This window comes from Vipera ursinii (genome assembly GCF_947247035.1).
Source record: "Vipera ursinii genome assembly, chromosome: 2".
NCBI lineage: Eukaryota > Metazoa > Chordata > Lepidosauria > Squamata > Viperidae > Vipera > Vipera ursinii.
This window is the reverse complement of record NC_139513.1, coordinates 195,725,809-195,747,773: the sequence shown is the minus strand read 5'-3', so window position 1 is coordinate 195,747,773 and position 21,965 is coordinate 195,725,809. Positions and strand designations below refer to the sequence as shown.

At 40.6% G+C, this 21,965-nt stretch overlaps 2 protein-coding genes across 7 annotated transcripts in view; one reads left to right on the top strand and one right to left on the bottom strand.

Moving 5' to 3' along the window:
• Positions 1-11,314, top strand: part of LOC310635793 (nuclear cap-binding protein subunit 1) — a 35,586-nt gene extending 24,272 nt beyond the window's left edge. For all 4 annotated transcript variants that reach the window (XM_083355077.1, XM_083355076.1, XM_083355078.1 and 1 more), the window contains 7 exons: positions 2,494-2,596; positions 4,087-4,180; positions 5,365-5,468; positions 5,850-5,964; positions 6,656-6,778; positions 7,755-7,868; positions 10,649-11,314. In XM_083355077.1, coding sequence (XP_083211203.1) covers positions 2,494-2,596; positions 4,087-4,180; positions 5,365-5,468; positions 5,850-5,964; positions 6,656-6,778; positions 7,755-7,868; positions 10,649-10,762 — 767 coding nt within the window. In that variant the 3' untranslated portion in view covers positions 10,763-11,314. The remainder of the gene's footprint in view (positions 1-2,493; positions 2,597-4,086; positions 4,181-5,364; positions 5,469-5,849; positions 5,965-6,655; positions 6,779-7,754; positions 7,869-10,648) is intronic.
• A 191-nt stretch (positions 11,315-11,505) lies between these two features.
• XPA (XPA, DNA damage recognition and repair factor) lies at positions 11,506-19,876 on the bottom strand. Of its 3 annotated transcripts, none has more exons than XM_083355081.1 (7): positions 19,646-19,876; positions 19,005-19,165; positions 18,078-18,197; positions 17,433-17,538; positions 16,297-16,462; positions 14,906-15,023; positions 11,506-13,865 (listed from the first exon to the last, which is right to left on the bottom strand). In XM_083355081.1, exons 2-7 carry the CDS (start codon positions 19,141-19,143, stop codon positions 13,717-13,719), a joined length of 798 nt encoding a protein of 265 aa, XP_083211207.1. In that variant the 5' UTR covers positions 19,144-19,165; positions 19,646-19,876; the 3' UTR covers positions 11,506-13,716. The 3 variants fall into 3 exon arrangements, with proteins under 3 accessions (XP_083211207.1, XP_083211208.1, XP_083211206.1); XM_083355082.1 differs by having other exon boundaries at positions 19,751-19,837; XM_083355080.1 differs by having other exon boundaries at positions 19,005-19,876.
• Positions 19,877-21,965: the final 2,089 nt, after the last annotated feature.

Below are 21,965 nucleotides of genomic sequence, written 5' to 3'. Positions count from 1 at the left end.
TCCCACAGGGAGGGTCTTCTCAGGGTGCCACCGGTAAGAGATTGCCGGCGGGTAACACCCAGGGATAGGGCCTTCTCAGTGGGGGCGCCTGCCCTTTGGAACCAGCTGCCAGTGGAGCTGAGGACTGCCCCCGACCTCCGTTCATTCCGCCAGGGCCTGAAGACCTGGCTCTTCGAGCTCTCTGGCCCAGGCTGAGGATTAATCTTATTTTAACTGGGGTTTTATTTATACAGGGATAAATTTAATCTTTCTTAAACTTGGTTTTTAACTTTTGTATTTTTGGTTTTTAATTACCCTGTAAACCGCCCTGAGTCCTCTGGGAAAGGGCGGTATATAAATGTAATAAAATAAATAAATAAATAAATAAATGCTGGCTACCTCGCCAAGAAACGGAGATGAACACCGCCCTAGAGTGGGACACGACCGAAAGGGAAAGTTTTTACCTTTTTTTTAATTGCTAAAATGAGTCATTCTTTTTCAAAAGACTGCTGGAAAGTAATGAGCGTATTGGGTTGCTCTTTTTAATGTTGTGGAAAAACTTTAAAACTTAATAATTCTGGAAAATGGTTTATAATAGAATGGAACATATATATTTTTTCTCTTTGGTTTTCAAATTTATTTGTGAACTGGTAATACTGGTAGTGTTAAATTTTCAAAACTTGCCCAGAGCAGCTGGTATTTATTTTCAAAGATGCATTTCCACCTAAAATACTTTATGGATAGTAAAAAAAAAATTTTTAATTGCAAATTTTATTATTTAAAATTTTGGACAAGGTGTTAACGGTCTGACAATCCTTCTTGTCTTATATCATTTTTGTGTTTTATATACATATATACACTTTATGTACATATCATTTATATACAGTTATAGAATATTCAATCTTATCAACCACCTTATTCTAGTAATATGTGAAATCATCATCCTGTGTGTTTCTGTTGTGACCTTCCTTTCTGTTCCCACCATGAGTAAAACTTATTCCAAATTTTGTAGTAATCTGACTGATCTTTATTTTTAATTTCCAAAGTTAACTTGTCCATTTCTGCACACACCCAAATTTTATTTATCACTTCACTCTCATCCGGTATTTCACTGTTTTTCCATTTCTGGGCGAACGTCATTCTCGCTGCTGTGATGATGTGTATCATTATATATAACTCTTCTTTGGTATGCTTCTCTGTTGTTACGCCTAGTAGGAAAAATTCTGGTCTATAATCTACACTCCATCCTGATATTTCTTCTAACCATATCCGAATCCTTTGCCAATACTTTTGCATCTTATTACAGGACCACCAAACATGAAAATGGAATGGAATGGAACATTTTTTGAAACTCATAATTTGACTTAATATTAAATTGAACTAAACTATATATCCTTTCAAAAAAAATATTGAATCGGCATTGAGTATATGAACAGCTGAATGGATCTGAGATGTTTTTATTGGAAAACAGAAGCACAGCTAAATAAATTATGAGAGTATGCCTTGACGTCCAGAATAATCTCATATTTGAAAAGTAAATCTGATGTAGAATTGATGTAGTATTTAATTATAATTGGAAACCCTTCTTGGATTGTAATTTTACACATGGATTTGTTCCACATCCAAATTTTTCATATGCATAGAGTTTATGTCTTACTCTATCTGATTTTTTATTATGGGGCATCAGGTCAGTGTTAACTTTAGTGACCATATACTATAGGGAGATTTTATCCAGGATGATCTGTCCCTAAGATAGTTCTTCAAGTTTTGAAATGGTGCATCCACCACCATTATAACTGAGTCCATCCATGTTACTTCTCTCCATCTTTTTCCTTTGACCTTCCTTCAGCCTTAAAGTCTTAATCAGAAGACTAGGTCTTCACGTAATGGATCCAAAGTATGGATATGATCTTTAACCAATATTTATTAATGTGCTTATTGTTTTGTTAGCTATTAGTACTGTGCTAACCAAGCATTTTCAACTTAAAACCTAATAGGGAACTTTGGTTTTTTAAAAAATAAATTTATTTATTTATTTATTTAATTTTTATACCACCCTTATCCCGAAGGACTCAGGGCGGTGTACAGGGCAATACAATAAAATACAATATATAAAAATTAAAAAAAATATTAAATACAACAGCCCAATTCAATAAATTAATACAAAGCGTTAAAATACCCCTAAACCCATCAGACCAGGCCGGCTTGTTCAAATAATTATGTTTTTAGGTCACGTCGGAAGGAGCGAAGGTCGGGAGCCGTCCGAAGCTCCACTGGTAAACGGTTCCAAAGGCCTGGCGCGCCCACAGAGAACGCCCTCCCCCTGGGGGCCGCCAGTCGACACTCTTTGACCGAAAATGGATATGATAAGAAAAAAAGCCCTTTATGAAATTTCCTCGCCATTTTACTTTTTTCCAAAAAAGACAAATAAAAATTCTCAGTCCCTCTCAGCCTTTAGTGAATGCCTACATTGCTTTACAGGGATTCAAATGTATTTGTAATTTTGTTTTCCAGATGAAGGCTTCTCATTCAATCCTTTAAAAATAGAAGTTTTTGTCCAGGCACTATTGCACTTAGCTTCAAAATCATTCAGTCACTCTTTCAGTGCTCTGGGAAAGTAAGTATTTATCATTAAGTATATTAATCTGTCAGTGCATTCATATTGTTGCCATGTTATTTTTATTTGTCTTGTAATGTTAACGAAAAAGAGGCCAGAAGCAAATAAGATTTTTATTTAATGGCTGTTTTAAAAAAATAGCTATATTATCTACTTCTCTTTAAATGTCTGTGAAGATTCTCAGTCATCCAGGTCATGGTTGTCCCAAAGGTGCTTTTTCAAAAGACAAATGGGCTTTCTTGGCTTTTTCCCTGAAGACATTTTGCTTTTCACCTAAGAAGCTTCTTCAGCTCTGACTGGTTCAGTTGAAACCGAAGACAGTTCTGGGATGAGACCTGAAACGACTTCAAGGAAGAACAAAGAAAGTCCAGCTACGTTTTGAAAAAGCACTTCACTTTAACTTGCAATTTAAAATAGGCAGATTCCTGTATAGTCCCTGATACCTGGGTACTTCTGCTTAGTTTTGCATGTCAGGAGCTTCCTCTTGAACTGCAGCATCCAGAAAACGTTCATCAGTCCTTTCTCACCTCCTTGTGATCTGCAGCACAACATTATCCCTGTACACATCTAAGTCTCAAGACACAGCCTAACAAGAATGACCAATGGAGGCCCAGGAGAAAGAGAGGGGAAATCCAGAAGTTTACTGCTGGAGGAGAAGATTCCTTTGTGCGTTAGATTTTGCAGTGGTGTAGTCACCCTGGACATTGGCAAAGTTAAAAGCAACCTCTCTGAAGAAAATGTTGATGACTGGGTCCAGTTGTACAATGAGAAAATGTCAGCCCCTTGACGTAAACCATGATGAAATCAACTCAGTCAGAAGACCAAGATCCTTTTGTTAAAGGTTGGTTAGAGTAACAGAACCTTGGGAGTCTGCTTGTACTTTACCTCCTCTGCCTCTTAGCCACCTGTGACTCAGGGAGGTGTCTTGACTGTGTCTAGTTCACTTTAGGACAAAGGCAGGGAGGTAGGGAAGACAAGATCCTGTTACTTTAACCCGATAACAAAAGTAGTATTAAGATTCATGACTTTGCATTCAAGTCTTGACTACCTCAATAGGGTTGGAACAAACCTTCTGTGAGACTTGGGCTTAAGCTAGGTTTTTCACCTCATTGCTTTCTCTTATCTCTGACTCAACTACAGTGAGAGAGAGCTGGGGTGTGTGTGTGTTAATGGTGGTATAGATTTTGGGGAAGAGGTGGGTTCCATAAATCACTAATCCCCAACTAAATATGTGGCTAGTCAAGATAGCAGGAAGAATTGCTGTGTTACAGAGCTCTTTGTCAACATGTTGACCCTCCTAGTTTTTTTTAATCTAAAAATTCAGAGTTCAGAATGAATCTTGGGAGACTAGACCAGTCCACTTCTCTATCTCTTCAGTTTTGCCATTTCAAACCATGTTGCATGATGAGATTACGTAAGAAGTGACCTGTAAGAATGAAGTGACCTGTATTCCTTAACGTTCTTGGGTTATTCATTTCTGTTCTGATAAGATTTCGAGAAATCCTCAAAACTCTGGCTGAAAGTGATGAAGGGAAGCTTCACGTTCTCAGAGTTATGTATGAAGTATGGAAAAATCATCCTCAGGTAAAAATAAATATTTATAGACTTCCTTCCTTCCTTCCTTCCTTCCTTCCTTCCTTCCTTCCTTCCTTCCTTCCTTCCTTCCTTCCTTCCTTCCTTCCTTCTTCCCTCCCTCCCTCAGCAATTCCTGCTTTAGAGAAAAGTGTGTTCCCTCTTTTTAATTTAAACCTCCTTTATTGAGTTAATTCAGTTTATGTTGTTGAACAAGACCTGAAACTTTTTTTCTTTTTTGTATCTATTGTTTCATAAGATTATAACCAGAGAAATTGTAGACATCTATTTGGCAGTTCTTCATCTCCTCCCAAAGCTAGCTCAGTCATGGACAGTCATTCTCTGGGCTCCATCAAGGAAAGAGTGGACAGAAACATTGACAGGAATCTGTGCCTTTTAGCAGGAATGGAGGTTGCATTCCAATGTTCCAGAGCAGGGGTGTCAAACTCAATTTCATTGAGGGCCGCATCAGCATTGCGGTTGCCCTCAGGGGGCCGGGTGGGTGTGGCCTGGGTGGGCGTGGCCTACTGGGTGGGCATGGCTAGAGTGTGTATGGCCTACTGGGTGGGCGTGGCCAGCTCCACATCATTGGCATCAAGGGTGCCTATGGGGGCCTGGGCAGGAATGGGACAGATCTGAGGGTCTCTGGCAGGAGGAGGGTCTCTGGGCCAGGGCCAAGGCAATGGGGGCCGTTCCCTCACTGTTTCCAGGATGGCTTCGCGGGCCACATGAAACCACTTCGCGGGCCGGATCTGGCCCCCGGGCCTTGTGTTTGACATGTCTGTTCCAGAGTGTCCTTTGTGTCTTTAGGAATGGTCTTCCTGCTCATGGGTTGGTACAGAGATGCAGTCCTGAGCTGATGGTTTCCTCTTCACATCTTCTCAGCTTTGACATGAGAAAAAGTTAAAAAGTAAATGATTTAAAGGTCCTCCATTGTTCAGATTTCCCCAGACAATGTGAATGTGATGGAATCTGTGATTCTTGATGGGAAGTTATGATAAGTGGCCCTCCCAACATAAATAATTATGGTCTGCACAGCTTAGGCATTGATTTTATAGAGAGGCTGTGGTTTGAGGGATCTTGTGTAGTTTTCAGTGAACTGGGATCTCGGTCTGTGAGTTTGTGTTGAAAGCTGTGTCCAGATGACACGCTACTGACGAACTGAACAAAGTTCCTGCATTTGCATAATTACACAGATGATTGCTGTACTGGTGGATAAGATGATCCGAACACAGATTGTGGATTGTGCTGCAGTGGCAAACTGGATTTTTTCTCCAGAGCTATCTCATGATTTTACAAGGTAAATAAGTGTCAACCATAACTCATAACTTTTCTAAAAAAAAAATCTTCAGATTATGATTTAAATATTCCTCATAGCGAATGACCTTAATAAGGGGGATTTTGTTTAAGTTAAATATATTTGCTGAAAGTAAATACACTTAATGTATCTTACTGAAATTTGCATCTAATTGAAATTTTACAGCCCTAGAGAATTATGATTCTGAAATTTCTGTTCAGAGGGAAGATTAGGAGGTGCAAGTTGTATAGTTGTGTTTTAACTTTGGGGCCATTTCAGTTATCTGAGAAAAGTCCAGATCTACAAGTGTTCGGCCTTATTGCTGACAACAATCAGAATGTTTTCTCTGAACATCAGCGGTTTCTTTGCTTCTTTTATTGCTAGATTTTATATTTGGGAGATCTTACACTCTACCATTCGTAAGATGAACAAGCATGTGCTGATGATCCAAAAGGAGCTAGAAGAAGCCAAAGAAAAATTAGCCAAGCAACAGAAAAGAGTAGGTGACCTTTTCATGCCTGTATGAAGAAATATAGCTTGAAACAATATTTCATCAGCTACAAGAACATAAGATTTGCTTTGCTCTTCTGAACTAGAGTCGGGCAGCAGGACAGAAAATTGATGATGGTCATCATTCTGTTGTGTCTATGGCTCAGGCCTTCTTATTTTTGAATACTTTTCATTGGATAATTTAATTTTTTTTGCATCCCCATGCTATGATAAAACCACCGTTGATAAAATGTAATCAACTTCCCCATATAATTGAGCACGATTGATTTATATTTCTGATTTCTGTTTCATAGTGGAGACTTACAACATTTTTAAACAATAGTCGATATAGTCTAAAACAACAGCTGAGGCAGCCAACCGTAGACAAAGCAGTCATTTTTGGATCATGCTAGTTTAACATCACCCGAAAACTATGTTGTGCGTTTTGAAGCCAATTCTGATAACATACGCAATAATTGCCTTTTTATTTTTGTTTTGTTTTCAGTCTTGAATATTTTTAACGTATCTTGAAATCTGCTTATGCCTGTAACGGATTTAAAATTACAGATACAAACTTACATCACGTTCTCATTGATGTCTGCCTCCTTAATGTCTCCTATGAACAAAAGTCCCACCCTTGATGTTTTTGCTTTCTCTTCTTTTGTGCTCTTACCGTTTACATTTCAACCCTTTCCCTCCAGCGTGATGATGTCCGAAGCAATGAGAGGGGAAATTGGCCCCTTAAAGAGCAGATCGAACGTTTGCAAGAAAAAGTTGAATCAGCTCAAAGTGAACAAAAAAACCTCTTCCTTGTAATATTTCAGGTAAAAGCAGGGACCATATTGATGGGCCAGTGAAAAGGGCAATCTTAAAATATTAGCATGGCTGCAAAATTCTAGAACAAGTGTTTCTGCTTCGTAAGGTTCTAAATTAAAATTCTGTGCATTTGAAGAGCCTTGGTGGAGCAGTGGGCTAATGCCTCCTTAAGTAACACCAGCTGCCTGCAATTAGTGCAGGTTCGAGTCCCACCAGGCTCAAGGTTGACTCAGCCTTCCATCCTTCCGAGGTAGGTAAAATGAGGACCCAGATTGTTGGGGGCAATTAAGCTGACTTTGTAATAATGCCACTTGGGGGTGTGTGAAAGCCCTAATAAGCAGGCATATACATAGAATGAAGGCTACTGCTAAGCTTGTAAGCCGCCCTGAGTCTTCGGAGAAGGGCGGGATATAAATGGAATTTTAAAAAAAAAGTTGTTGAAAATAACGGCAGGTAATCCTTGACTTACAGCAGTTCATTTAGTGACCGAAGTTACAATGTCACTGGAAAAAGTGACTTGTGGATATTTTTCACGCTCGCAATCATCGCAGCATCCCCCGTGGTCACATGATCAAAATTTGGATGCTTGGGAACTGGTTCACATTTGTGACGGTTGCAGTGTCCCAGGGTCACTGTGATCACCTGTTGCAATCTCCTGACAAGCAAAGTCAATGGGGAAGCCAGATTCATTTAACAACCATGTTACTAACTTAACTGCAGTGATTCACTTAACAACTGTGGCAAGAAAAGTCATAAAAAGGGGCAAAATTCACTGAATTACTGTCTCACTTAGCAAAAGAAATTTTGGGCTTACTTGTGGTTGTAAGTCCAGGGCTAGTGAGTCCACGTTTGCCAATGCTGTCATTCTGTACTCAATTATTCCCTGCTTAATTCAGAGACGCTTTTAACCCTTACTCGAAAGAAAAGTAATCTTGCCGACTGTGAATCCAAGGTCAATAATTTCACCTTGTTTATTCCTTCCAGCGTTTCATTATGATCCTAACAGAGCATTTAGCACGAAGTGAAGCAGGAGGCATTGATGTAACTACACCTTGGTACAAGAACTGTATAGAGAGGCTGCAGCAGATCTTCTTACAGGCAAGTCTTACCTATCTCAGAATGCACGTGGTTGTTGGAAGTGAGATTATCTGGAAATCCATCTTTGCACCACTGATTGGCAATTTCTTCGTAGCGGCTTGATTCAAAAGCCTCAACAGGATCTTGTCATATTGTAGCATTTTTGTTCACTATTGGCCCAAATTGAACTTGGATTTTAGCTATACTATTTTTGTTGTTTTCTTAGATAAAGTTGTTTGTGCGTGTGCTAAGTGATTTGTAGAATTATTTGCTGCATACAGATACCGAGGAGAAGCCGGTGAATATCTCTCTGAGATGAATGTGTCCAGCTACTAATTAAAGTCATAGCACTTTCTAGATCGACATTGGCATTTAAGATCAGACCAAAGTCCTTTTTCTTCATTAGAAATTCAGTCAATGCAAAATATATCTGCTATTTGGGACATTTTAGTAATCTCATTTTGCTAGTATTTATTTAATCAATTTATATGGCTGCCCATCTCACAGAAGTGACTGTATGCAGCTAACACATTAGAAAAGAATACAAAGAGTAAGTCAACAAGACATCAGAAACCTATGATAGTAGGGAAGACCAAACCCAACAGAGGTAGTCCTTGATTTGCAACCATTCATTAATTGTTTGAAATTACATTGGTGCTGAACAAAGGGATCTAAGACTTGTACTCAAAGTTACAGCTGTTGCAGCATCCTCACAATCACATGATTAAATTGGGGACACTTGGCAATGTGACCGACAGCAAGGATGCTGCAACAGCCTCCATCTCCCTATGTTCCCTCCCCAGTCCAGCCTCCCCAGGTCTCAGAGGCTTTGGGCCTCCCCCCTGGCCTCATTCCTTGCTCCATTTACTTTTCCAGAGATTGATTTTCTGAAAGAGTAGCAATAGCAACAGCATTTAGACTTATATACCGCTTCACAGTGCCTTACAGCATTCTCTAAGCGGTTTACAGAGTCAGCATATTGCTCCCAACAATCTGGGTCCTCGTTTTACTGATCATGGAAGGATGGAAGGCTGAGTCAACCTTGAGCTGATGAGAATCGAACTGCTAGGATTCAGCAGAATTAACCTGCAATACTGCATTCTACCCACTGCGTTATCAGTACCCAGTGAGGCAACACGTGGCCTACTGAGGCTCTTCACGCAATCCTGGAAGCGGGTCACATTCTGGAAGCAAGTGCCCCTCTCGCAATTTGTCAGAAGGACGCTATAAGTTCTGGGAAACAAAATAGTGTATCAAAGCAGCTCAGGACACTGTTCCCTGATTCAGTGGGAGGGCCCCAAAGGAAGGGAAGGTAAAGCAGAATCAGACTTGCAAGATTCAGTTTATAGTGTATCTATCTAGTTCTAGTCTTCATGTGGAGTCTGTTTCTTGATCCAAGGGGCCTGAAGACTCACAGCCATTTAATGTTGCCAGGGTTGAGCCAAATCCTATTCTTCCCCAGCCACAGCCTCCAGACTCTCTGATAGAACCACCAGCGGCATCCGTTGGTAGGCCAACAACAGAGGTGTGGAGCTGAGTATCCTTAGCACACAATTTGATACCCCAGACTGCGCGGTCAGATGACCTCACCCAACAGCTTCACGTAGATATTAAATAGAAATGGGGAGAGTGCCAAATCCTGAGGAGCCCTGCAGATAAAATGCTGTGGATTAGATCTCTCTCCCCTGACTGAAACCAACCTTGTGAGGAAGGTGGATGAGCAAGGCGGAACTGCCTTCCACTTCTAATCTCCGAAACCTAGAAGAATTCTGTGATCAAAGGTATCTATGAAGCTGAAGTAGAACCACTTTCTCAACAACCTTCCCCAAGAAGAGAAGATTGGAGACAAGTTTAAAGTTACCCCAAAACAATCAAATTCAGCAGTGGCTTCTTGAGGCAACATTACCTTTTTTTTTTTTTCGTCAGTGGTTCCACCACTTTCTTTTGAGAATGGAGTCAACCTTGCCAGGATCCAACCACACACCATCTTCTGAGAAACCTTAGCTAATCAGGAGCACGCAGGTAGTCTAGCTAATAGTTCCAAACTTTCTGTCAAGTCCCATGCTGGACCCAACTGCGATTGTTACTGTCTCTAAAACCTTTAATTACCGGGATTGGCTTTTATTACATATGCCTCCGAAGCCCTGGGTCTTTCACTGAAGATTCTAAATGACCAAATAAATGCAAGATTCAAATTTGTCATCTAAGATTAGATGGCCGTCCCATAACCATTAGACAGTGGTAGTGGCATGATTACAGAAAGCTCTCTTAGACAAAGTTTTACGTGGATTAAATTAAGACTTGGTTTTATTTGTACAGGTTTGTAGCTGGAGATGGATTTCTGAAGTTCAAGTTTATGTATTTCTGTTTCTAATTTCTTTTTATTTTATACGGTATTTTTATTGCCTTCATTTTACAGTGCTCTGGAAGTGGTGGGCTGATAGACATTAAGTAAATCATATTTTGTAATGACCATTTAATCTTTCATTTCTGTGTAAAAGCAGTTAGTGTGCTATAAACCTACGGCTTCATAGGATGCTGGATTTCACATTTAAGATTGTCCACTCTGGTTTTTTCTGATTGTTCCCGACCAGGTTCTGTTTTTAGTTGTGTTGACTTGAGTTGCACATAGCGTACAGCATACTTGTGCGGTACCAATCATACAAATCGAACTTGCAATATTAAGCCACAGGTGGCAAGTACAAACAAAATATTAAACTTTTAGAAAGATGCAATGTTTTTTTTTATTTAAGGTGCTACATCATTTCCAAACTTAACCGAAATGCTTTTTTGTGTCTTAGCATCATCAGATCATCCAACAGTACATGGTGACCTTGGAGAACCTTCTATTTACAGCAGAATTGGATCATCACATACTGGCTGTATTTCAGCAGTTTTGTGCACTGCAGGCCTGAATAACTTTTTTATTTTGGTATAGGACTTAATTTCATCTTATTAAGTTTAAGATGAAAACTTTGATGGGAAAGAAAGGAAAAAAATAATAATCTGACAGTGCTGTGCTAAATTAGCTACACAGTGCTCAAATTTTCAGTGGTAGGGGCCTTATGCTAGTTATGACTTCTGGAGGTTTGGGATAGAATAATGCGTGGATTTCTAAATTTGAAATGGATTGAATGTGGACTCTGCCATAGCATCCTTTTTGTGCCCTCCTATTATTGGTATAAAAGTTAAAAATAGAAGACAATAAATAAACGTGGCTCTTTGTTTATCCCTTGCACATTATGCAACGGGTTCCATAATAATGTGAAACAAGTCTCAAAACATACGTCTCTGTCTGAAGATGTCCTTTCTGGTGGTAATAATGCTCAAAGCTCCGTAAGAAACTGAGGTCTCAAATATATGAATATTTAAATGGCCAGGTCTGCAAAGAACCTTTGGGTATGTTTGCTATCAAAATGAATTATCATGATTGTGTGAAACATAATTGAAATACAACATGTTTTTTATATTGGTCTAATGTGCTTATTTTGGGTCACACAGTATAGAAACACAATTACTGAAGCAACAATTTGTGCTGCTCATTTGTAATGCAGATATAAGTTGCATTAAGTGACTTAATATCAAGCTATCAACTAGCCTGATCTGCCTTCCATAGCAGAAAGATTGTCTGATTACTATGGAGAAAGTGTATTTTTGTTTCATCGACAAGAAGACAACCAGGACTGTTGTGCTTCTTTTCATTTATTTGTGTTGACTCATAAATTGGATGAGCCAAATCATTAGATTAAGGCTGGCTTTGCCAATATTGTTATCAATGTCAATATTGTTATCAATGAGAGTAAGAAACTTGAGAGTTACTTAAGGGCCTATTCTTAATAGTAGAAAATATATACAGCTCAGAGCTGTATTACTGGGTTCTTGGTATTTCCATTTATTGTTACTAGGCAAGACAGCACAATGAATTGCTAATGACATCCAGCCAGTAAATGAAAAATAAGTTCACAGACTACTAAAGTCTATTCATTTACCAATATATCCAAGGCCCAGATGTTTTCCCTCCAAATAATGTGTTCCTTTTAACGAGAACTAGGTAGGGAGACTTCCAGTGCCATAATATTAATACCATGTTTCCCTGAAAATAAGACCGGGTCTTATATTTATTTTTGCTCCAAAAGATCCATTAGGGCTTATTTTCAGGTGATGACCTACTTTTTTTCATGTACAGGAGGCTGTGAGCACGCAGGAGCTAATGGTGTCAGGCAGCAGCTGCAGCCTGCTGGCCCCTTGGCCAGTGCACTGTTGGGTTGTGCAGCCTGTGCAGTGCAGATGAGTCAGAGAGCTGTGACTGCTGGGCCAGCCCTCCAAGCATCAGGCGAAGGCAGAGGCGTGGGGGGGAAGGCACGCAATCCGGCCCACCAGATGCACCAGGGCACATCTGGCGGGCTGGGTCACCGGACCTCTACCTCTGCCTGCTGCTGGTGCCGCCACTGTGAGGCAAGCCAGATGGTGGGGTGGGGTTGGCCTGGCTGCAGGGCCCGCTCACTCACCTGCCCATCTCACTCCACCTGCCAGGTACCTGCTGAAGCCACACAGGGCAGGGTAGGCGTTGCCGCCCGATCCTTTGGCTGCCCCCACCTGTCTGCATTACTCTCTCGTGTGAAGGGCGTGTTCTGCCAGCACTGCTGCCGCCTCCAAGCAGCTGTCCTGGTAAACCCATGGAGTGAGGGGGTGGTGATGCTGATGCCGGGCTCTGAAGCCGTCCCCACTGTCACCTTCCCTGGTGCCCTCCCCTCTCCATCGTCCTTGCAACTAGCTTGCAAGAGGCAGAAGGAAGTGACAGTGGTGGAGGCGGCAGCTTCTGAAATTGATCCAGGGAAGAACAGATGGCTGAGGAAGCCCTTCTGCAGTCTGCGAAAGAGCCAATGGCAATTGCTCAGGGAGAAAAAAAGGCAAGGGGTTATGTGTGAAGAAATCTTCCTCTGGTTGGTTGTTATGGGGAGCTTCTGGCTGCACAGGTCACAGCAAGAACTCGTAAGTCCCGGGCTGGCTTCCGAAGGCACAGGGCTGGCTGTTGGCTGGAGCTGAGGCATCTTAGGGAAGGGTCCCAGCCCCCTCCCCCAGAGACCTATGGATCCCGCACCCGGGCCCCCACAGGTGCCCCCTCAGATGCAAGCGACATGGAGCTAGCCACACACACACACACACACACACACTCGCAATCACAATACTAAATGCCTCCCTCTGGCTGTTGATCTTAACTGGGGCTTATTTTGGTTGTGGGGGCTTATATTACGAGCATCCTGAAAAACCATGCTAGGCATAATTTTCTGGTCGGGTTTTATTTTCAGAGAAACACAGCAGTTTAAACTCTATACTGCTATACTACAAGGTCTCAAATAATTTGGTCAGCTGTACTGTACATTCCTAGCAAATCTTCAACCCTCCCAGTAGCATTCTCTATGGCAATACATGGCTCAATTTGAGGTTTGGGGTCTTAAGAGGTCTGTGACTATGTTGAAATGACACTAAATCAAAATGACACAAACCACACTATGGTGTATTATGTTCTCTGTACGATCTTCAAAATTGGAACGTGTTTTTCTAACCCACCAATCACTGTAGATATATATATGAAAAATGTTAAGAATGCATGCAATGATAACAGATAAGCATTTAACTGTGTAAGTATTATGCAGTTAAATATTTTTATTCAATAAATGTAACATTTTTATAAAAGGATTATCATTATGCCTCTTTTCTACCAGATTTTCAGTTCTTATTTCTGGATAATGGTTAGGGTATGCAAAGTAGGCCAGAAAGAATATGCCATTATCAATTATACGATATGCCGTATCAATTATATAAACACTTGAATACAAAAATTCATTGAACATAAATCCAAATCGTTCTACATCTTTTCATAGGTTAATTCATGACCACATGTGCTGCAGATCTTTCTGTACGTATCATCATCTATCATTTCTTCAGCTCCATAGTCATGTTGGTGGATACTTGTGTCTTTTTTCCATAAACTACTTCTTACAGCTCGCCGTAATTCTAATACAATAGAAATAAGGAGCACAGTAATTAAAACACACACACACAAACACACAAATAAAAAAATGAATCCCAGTGACACTCTGTATGTGCTCAATGGGAGTATTGTATTCCAAAACATAACTAGGGAGTAAATCCTCATTATTTTCATTAATGTTCTGTTTTTGAAAGTGAATGTGCAGATGGAATTGGAATGAATCTAGAGTGATTTTTAAAGTCCATTAGATAAGATCAGAGGTCCCCAAACTTTTGGGCACCAAGAACTGGTTCCGTGGAGAGTTTTTTCCGCGGACCAGAAAGTGCATGGTTTTGTGTGCTGCCTGCATCCCTCAGATATGGCTTTGCTTGTTTGTGTTGACCAGTTGCTGGTATGTCGTGGCCCAGTACTGGTCGACGGACCGGGAGTTGGGGACTCTTGAGATAGATGATAGTGATCACAAAAAGCAGTCACAAAAGGATGTAACTCTTTCTCTGGATTTCATACATTAAGCCCCTCATCTTTCAGCCAGTGGGGCATCAGTCAACAAGAGTATGATGAGTGCAGTAAAGCTGGCTGGTTGTGTGTATGTGTGGGGTGGGGTGGGTGGATTGGCTACTTGCAGAATTCCAATTTACCTCACAGTTCTGCCATCTTTTTTAAGCTCTCCCCCGCCCCCCATTAGCTTCCCTTTTCCTTTTTGAAAAATAAGCACTAATATGAGACTTGAGTTCTAGTTTGATTTAGACACAAAGGCAGCTGGGTGACCTTGTGCCAGTCTCTCTCACTCAGCCAAGGGAAGGAGGCAATGGCAAACCACTTTTGAAATCTTTGTTGCAAGGGCTTTTCCGGGCAATTGCCAAGAGTCAACATCGACTCAAAGGGACTAAGAAAAGAAAAGAAAAGCACTGCTGTAAACAGTTGCATCAACTCGACATTTTTACTTTTGAGCCAAATATGCTGGGTCTGAGTGGAATCCAAGAACGTTGTTTGAAAGAAAGCTAGTTTGTGGAGACTAGTGCATTGTCCTGCAGGAGGAAGGGACAGGGAGGTTTACATTTACCTTTAACTTTTTTATCAAATTTTTTCTGCTTCATCTTCTCTCTGCTATCTTGGCGGTTTTCTTTAGCTTCTTCCAATGCTTCCTCACTACCCCAAACTTCAAGTGAGCGTTGAATTACCTGTAAATACCAAGCATCATTTGAATAAGATTTAGGGGACTAGAAATAAATGGTTAGATCAGCTAGGGCAACTGTTTCTAGGCTACAAAAGCCTGGGGAGACATTAAGTAAAAGGTAAAGGTTCCCCTGCACATGCGTGCTAGTCATTTCCGACTCTAGGGGCCGGTGCTCATCTCCGTTTCAAAGCCGAAGAGCCAGCGCTTGTCCGAGGACGTCTCCGTGGTCATGTGGCCGGCATGACTAGACGCCAAAGACGCACCGTAGTGGTCCCTATTTTTCTACTTGCATTTTTATGTGCTTTCAAACTGCTAGGTTGGCAGAAGCTGGGACGAGTAACAGGCGCTCACTCTGTTATGCGGCACTCGGGATTCGACCTGCCAAACTGCCGACCTTCTGATCGACAAGCTCAGCGTCCTAACCCACTGAGCCACCGCGTCCCTTGGGGAGACATTAGCTGGTAACAAAAGATTTTCTGTATGTGTTGCCTCCTGGAATTTTGCAACCCTGGGAAAAAAAGACCATCTTAAGGAAAACCTTATACGTCGTAATGTCCAAGCCCCATCTTTGGGTTGGCTGCAGTACAACCAACAAGGGCTCTTGTTCTCGGCTAGCTCTCTTCAGCAAAGAATATAGTGCTATCTTCTTTTGGTACTAATTTCATTCGTTATCTGTGGGGAAAGGGTTGTCTTATTTAAGAAGATTCTTTTCATTGAAGAATAGCAATTTATACAAAGAAGCAGTCCCATTTACTTTTTCTGACGATACAACAATAGAAATGAATGCTTGTGGGAAACAGCATGGCAATCCGTGCAACAGATTCAGAAAGACCGTGGAAGTAGCAATGAGAGAGGCTGGACCTTTTTCTTTTAGGAAATAGGAAATGAATCCCTCCTTAGTATATATATTAAACTATATTGGTAATTTAATGGTAAATTACAGAGGGTTATCTCTAATGATGTCTCTCAGCTGGCACCATTTGCCACACTGTTTCAAAGAGTTCCTCAAATTTTTGGTACACCCCTTCCCTCCCCCGTTGATAGAAAACTACACTGAATCAAAAGGCCTTCCCTCATTAGAAAGGCACACTGATATAATTCAGGTTCCTACTTGTAACCTACCAGCAACAAAAATTATATATATCAAAGAGACAGTTGGATCATATAGCTGAATCATACTGTAGATGTCCAACTCCAGAGAAAAACTGGAATGTCGTTAGAATACAGGGAAGTCATACCGTTGGAAGAAAAAATATTAAGAGGACAAGATTCAATACCTGTAGTTTTAAATAAAGTTTCATGTCACCCCAGTGTGGATTGTGAGGATTTTTCTTCAGAATGAATCTAAGCACTGGTTCTCTCTTGTCTAAATCACAGTCCTTCAGAAGATACTCTTGCTTTGCTTCAGTCCTTGTTAAGAGTTTATGTTTGTTTTCAACATCTCTGAAATGAGACCCCAATCCAAACTGAACATGCATTCTATGTATTTGCATATATCAAATAATATGCAGGTTACACCACTAACTAATGCTTAACATTGTATTTTTATGTTCAGGGGAACATATTTTAAGATAAGAACACTGGATATCAGGTTCGTCTGTGCCAAAAAAAAAAGCCTTGAAAATTATTTGGAAAAAGAGCTTCAAAGTTTACAAAAACAGAGTTCTTTTTTCCGACTTCCCCATGAACCTGAAAATTTTTTTAACTGCTTTAATGAACAGAACATTTAAATCAGGGGTGTCAAACTCAATTTGATTGAGGGCCGCATTAGCATTGCGGTTGCCCTCAGGGGGCCTGGTGGGTATGGCGAGGGTGGGCATGGCCTACCGGGTGGGCGTGGCTAGAGTGCGTATGGCCTACTGGGTGGGCGTGGCCAGCTCTACATCGTTCGCATCAAGGGTGCCTATGGGGGCCTGGGCAGGAGCGGGACAGATCTGAGGGTCTCTGGCAGGAGGAGGGTCTCTGGGCCAGGGCCAAGGCAGTGGGGGCCGTTCCCTCACTGTTTCCAGGATGGCTTCGTGGGCCACATGAAACCACTTCGCGGGCCGAATCCGGCCCCCGGGCCTTGTGTTTGACATGCCTGATTTAAATCAATTCCTAAGCCACACCTTTTTTCAAGCCTTGTGTGGAAGCCTGTAAAAAGGGGGGCTGGTATATATTTAAAAATATTTTTTGATTGTTCTTTTTTGATTATACAAGTCATATTTTTTAATTGATTGATTTGATGCTGCACAACTCCAATGACTCTGGACTTAAATTAAGTTTATAATATTTATTTTTTTACACCGAGCTAGAAAGTTTTGCAATACTAAAAGAAAATGAAGCACTAAATCCAGTTATTTAGTCATTCTTAATCCACACAGTTGCCAAGAGTCAGAACTGACTTGAAAGTACAGAAACAAAATCGCTATACCTGCAATTATCACATGTTGCCAGGTCAAAGTGGTTCATGAGATATGAGTCCATGAATTCCTTCCCACATTCTTCGCAGATTAGATAATCAAATTCTAATACCGGCCCTATTAAAATAAGAACGGAAGCACAATAATGACAATTCAAGCTGTTAAATTTATCCAAACTAGTAAAGGGGCAATAACAGCAAATGCAAATACAACAGAAAAAAAATAAGCTTTGGAATCTTGGAAATTACATTTTATTGTGTTTTATTGTCTATAAACCTTGATAAAAACAAGCACTGCTTATTAGAACTAAGCTTTTCCAGGTCAGGTGAGCTGTGCTGTTGATGTGGTTTTATGATACTCTACCTTGGATAACAAGGGTTATTGTTCTGTAACTATTGATTTCAATCTTTGTATGGTGCCCAGAAATTTAAAGAAATTCTTGACTCAATAGTGCAACTTATTCCAATCTGGTAATCTCTAGATCTGTTGTCTCCATCCGTACTCACTGTAATTATCAGTCAATTTTAGATTAAGATTAGCAAATTTATATTCTTATTTAACCAATGCTGAACCTAAAATCAAAACATATGGCTCTTTTTGACCAAAATGTCCTATGTCTTGCTTATTCAGGCACTTATTAAAATAAAGCAAATTACCAGGGGGATGCACAATTTTCTCAGTTTGGTGTCGATTTTTCTCTTCTTCCTCTTCCTCCTCCAGAAAAAACCCTCCTCCTGTATCTATTGTCTTTGGAGGTCCTTTAACTTTTGAGCTGCCTGTAAAGATAAATAACAATTTGTGTATCTATACAGATAAAATGACTTTATTTTGAAATGACTCCATAACATTCATTACATAAACTACTTTCAGTCACTGAAGAGACTGCAACACTTCAACATTTTTAGACTTCAACAGCTTCAACACTTTTAGATCAGTCTTGAAATATATACATTTACACATCTCATATCCATCTCAAACTGAGATGCAACAGATATAATTCATAAAACACACTGGGAAGATACGAGTGAGTCCATATATTTACCAAGCCACTGTTTATGTAATTACATTTCACTGAACGAAGCTCAATTGGCTAGGTTTGCCCATCATGCTAATAATATAATACAGAATGACAACAGCTTGGTTTAGTCAGCACATTAAGCCAATAACTTCAATGTGCATTTTTTTCTTCATTTTGAATAAAATATCCCTCTCCGTAGCTCGTTCCACAAACATCCTTCCTTATTATTATGCAGGAATGCAGGGTGTGAATGCAAGTCCAATGAAAGTAGAAGCTTTGCTTCTCTGTGCACTCACTACAAAAGAAGGTGGCAACCCTTTTTACAATAAACTTGTTTAATTTCTCAGAATGTACACTTTATTAGGGAAAGTCTTTAAGAACATCCCTACATCGTCTTCTTCATATGACTTCCTTATAAAGTGCACAAACTATTATTATTTTAATTCCATTTATATCCCGCCCTGAGTCTTCGGAGAAGGGCGGGATATAAATGGAATTAAAATAAAAAAAATTAAAAAAAATAAATATTGTCCCCTATATGACACAATAACAGGATACGGCAAACCTTCGCCAGGAGAAGGGTAGGGCCAGTTCGCCAGTCTAGCTTGCCTGAGCATCAAAGCCCGCTGGCGGTTCCTCTCAATCTTTGCCCTCATGGTCTCGGAGAGTGCGTTTTTTTCTCCTTTGGCAACACTTGGATCCATGGCCGGATTCAGAACCACTCATCTAAAAATGGGAAGAGGTACGGTAGTTGAGCCATAAATCGATAGCCAAAGGACCACTCAATATCAATTTTACCACATTTTAACAAAACGTCGAAGGAGGTGAGGATGGCATTAATGCTTGGATGGGTGATTGATGGGCTGCTCGACTGCAAGTCGAATTCCTCCACACACACCCCAAAAAAGCAAAACCTGACCATCTATTTCAGGGGTCTTCAAACTTGGCCCTTTTATGACTTGTGGACTTCAACTCCCAGAATTCCTCAGCCAGCAAAGCTGGCTGAGGAATTCTGGGAGTTGAAGTCCACAAGTCATAAAAGGGCCAAGTTTGAAGACCCCTGATCTATTTCTTAAGAGGCGGCACTACTGATAACGTGGGCTTCAGCGCACAAACTCAGTTCAGCTCCCTTTATCACTTTGGAAATGTCACCGCTCTTTGTTGTTTCCCCTTGCTAGCATCAGCAAGGGAGATTTAGCAACTCGCCTCTCAAGCAAAGGCGCCGCCCGTCAAACACGGTGACAGACGCGAGCAAGGACAGAAATTGGTTCCCTCTCGGCACAACCCTACTTTGACCACCATCATCCCAACCCGCCAGTTTATTCACTCCGCGGGGCTCCTTTCCCCACGTAAGTTTGGTCCCGCGGGATCTTCGCTTCGCGCGTCCCGCTTGGGAAAAGCAAGAAAATCCGAGAAGACCCTTCGACCCCACGACCGCCCGCGGCCACCGTACTTACACGAAACGCGAAGTAGTGGCTTCTTTAACAGAGTGCGCATGCTCTGATAAAGGCGCACACTCACTCACTCACTCACCCACCGAGATCCAATGGGGTGCTTTTGACCATAGATTTAAAAAGAAGAAAAGACCATCCTTCCGTAGGGAGCGGGTTTTTCAATGTTTTTTTTCAGGGCGACAGCAATTTTTTTTTAAAAAAAATTATTCTCCATTTTTAAAAATGGTCCTGTGCAATTATCTTTAAAGTCGGCCTGGCCTGATGGATTTGGGTTTTAAAATTATTTATCTAATGTATTTTTATTTTATTGCTCTGTACACCGCCCTGAGTCCTCCAGGAGATGGGCGGTATATAAATCAAATAAATAAATAAATAAATAATAAATAAAGTGTGCGATATAAAGCCGGGATGAGAAAGATAAGTTTGGTGTTGTATGATCTCAAGGGCAAATCGTAGCTGCGCTAAGAGAGTAGTTTACTTTACAGAACTGACTGAGCATGTAACCAAGATCAAAGCCAATCTCTTAGGTCTCTGTAGAAGACTCTTTCTCTACGGACGTGTAGGCAGGTCTTCCAAAATTAAGGCAACTCCAAATTTGAGAAAAAAAAATCGAAGGATGATTTCGAAAGAGCAAGAACTCCGATTTTTTCTAATTTTCTGCTGTGCAATATGTGTTTGGTGGCCAGCCACTTGGATTGCTGGGAGTTGTAGTTCGGCCACATCAGCTGTATAAATTGCTCAATACAGAAAATAAACCAAGCACGTGGTGTTTTGACAACCGACAGTAGAGTGCGCTGATACCTTTGCAAAATTAATATCTTCTACTTATGTACAAATTGCTTAGTTGGCATAAACCTAAGAGAATTATGGTGGCAGTAAACATTACAGAAATACAGCCTTCAATCTTTTGATTTTATTTTAAAATTGAAATAATTAATTGCATGCCACCAAGCTCAATAGATTTTTTCCCCCCTAATCTGGTCTTTCAGATCTTCCAATGGTGCACGCATTACACTAACTGAATCCTTCCAGCTCCCCGGTGACCATCTTCTCTTTCCCTCCACCTTTCCCGGCATTACAGTCTGTCTCAGAAAGCGAAGTCTTTGCATTATGTATTCAAAATAGGATAATTTGAGACTGATTCTCTGGATTGATTTGTTTGATGATCCATTTCTTGGTATTCTTGGTTGCCCATAAGATTCTCTTCTCCCATACCAAAGCTCAAAAGCATCAATACTCTCCCTCTCCTGTTTCTTCAAAGTCCAAGTTTCACTTCTCTAGAGTGTCACAGGGAATACCATGGTTTATGTAATTATGTAATTTGTAGGTGTAATCACATCATGACATCTGGATATCTTTCTAAGGCCTTCATGGCTGCCCTATTGAGGACTAGTTGGCAGGGTGTTTCTTGACTGCTTATTCTTTTACTGTGCTGTTGGTGGCCTATCCCAAAAGGCAGAAGCTACCTGCCATTTCAGTATACTCTGTGTCAGTTCTAAGGTTGGTTGTACTTATTTTAATATGTTTTGTCTTGGTGAGTGGCTCTGCCCACGCAATTCTCAATAGCCCAATGTGGTAGCTGAATACCACAGAGGGATAAAGAGGTCTACATGGAAGGCAGTACATCTCACTATGACAATCACTGAAGTGCCATTGGGGATTTGTGCTTTGGCAAGAGTAATAACATATTCCTAACCAGCACCACTTGATGGAAACTTCTCTGTACTCAGCTAACTGGCCAGAAAGAAGAACTTCAAACTGATGATTAAAACTATTTCCAAGCAAGAAAACATGCCTGCCTCAAGAGCAACAGAGTGCTCTGGTAGAGTTAGAGACAGGACATAGAAAAGTCTCTGCTGTATATTTTACTGTGGAATGAGAAGTCTCGTACCACAAAAACTCATATCAAGGGTTTTTGAAAATTAGCCTTGCAGATTGCAACAAATCCTATTTCAACTAAATATTCAAAATCAGGACATGATGTTGCAACACCACGGTATCTGTTACTTTCACAATCAGAAATCTGATTGTGGTTATTTATTTTGCTACTTTTTAATTAATAACGAAAAGAA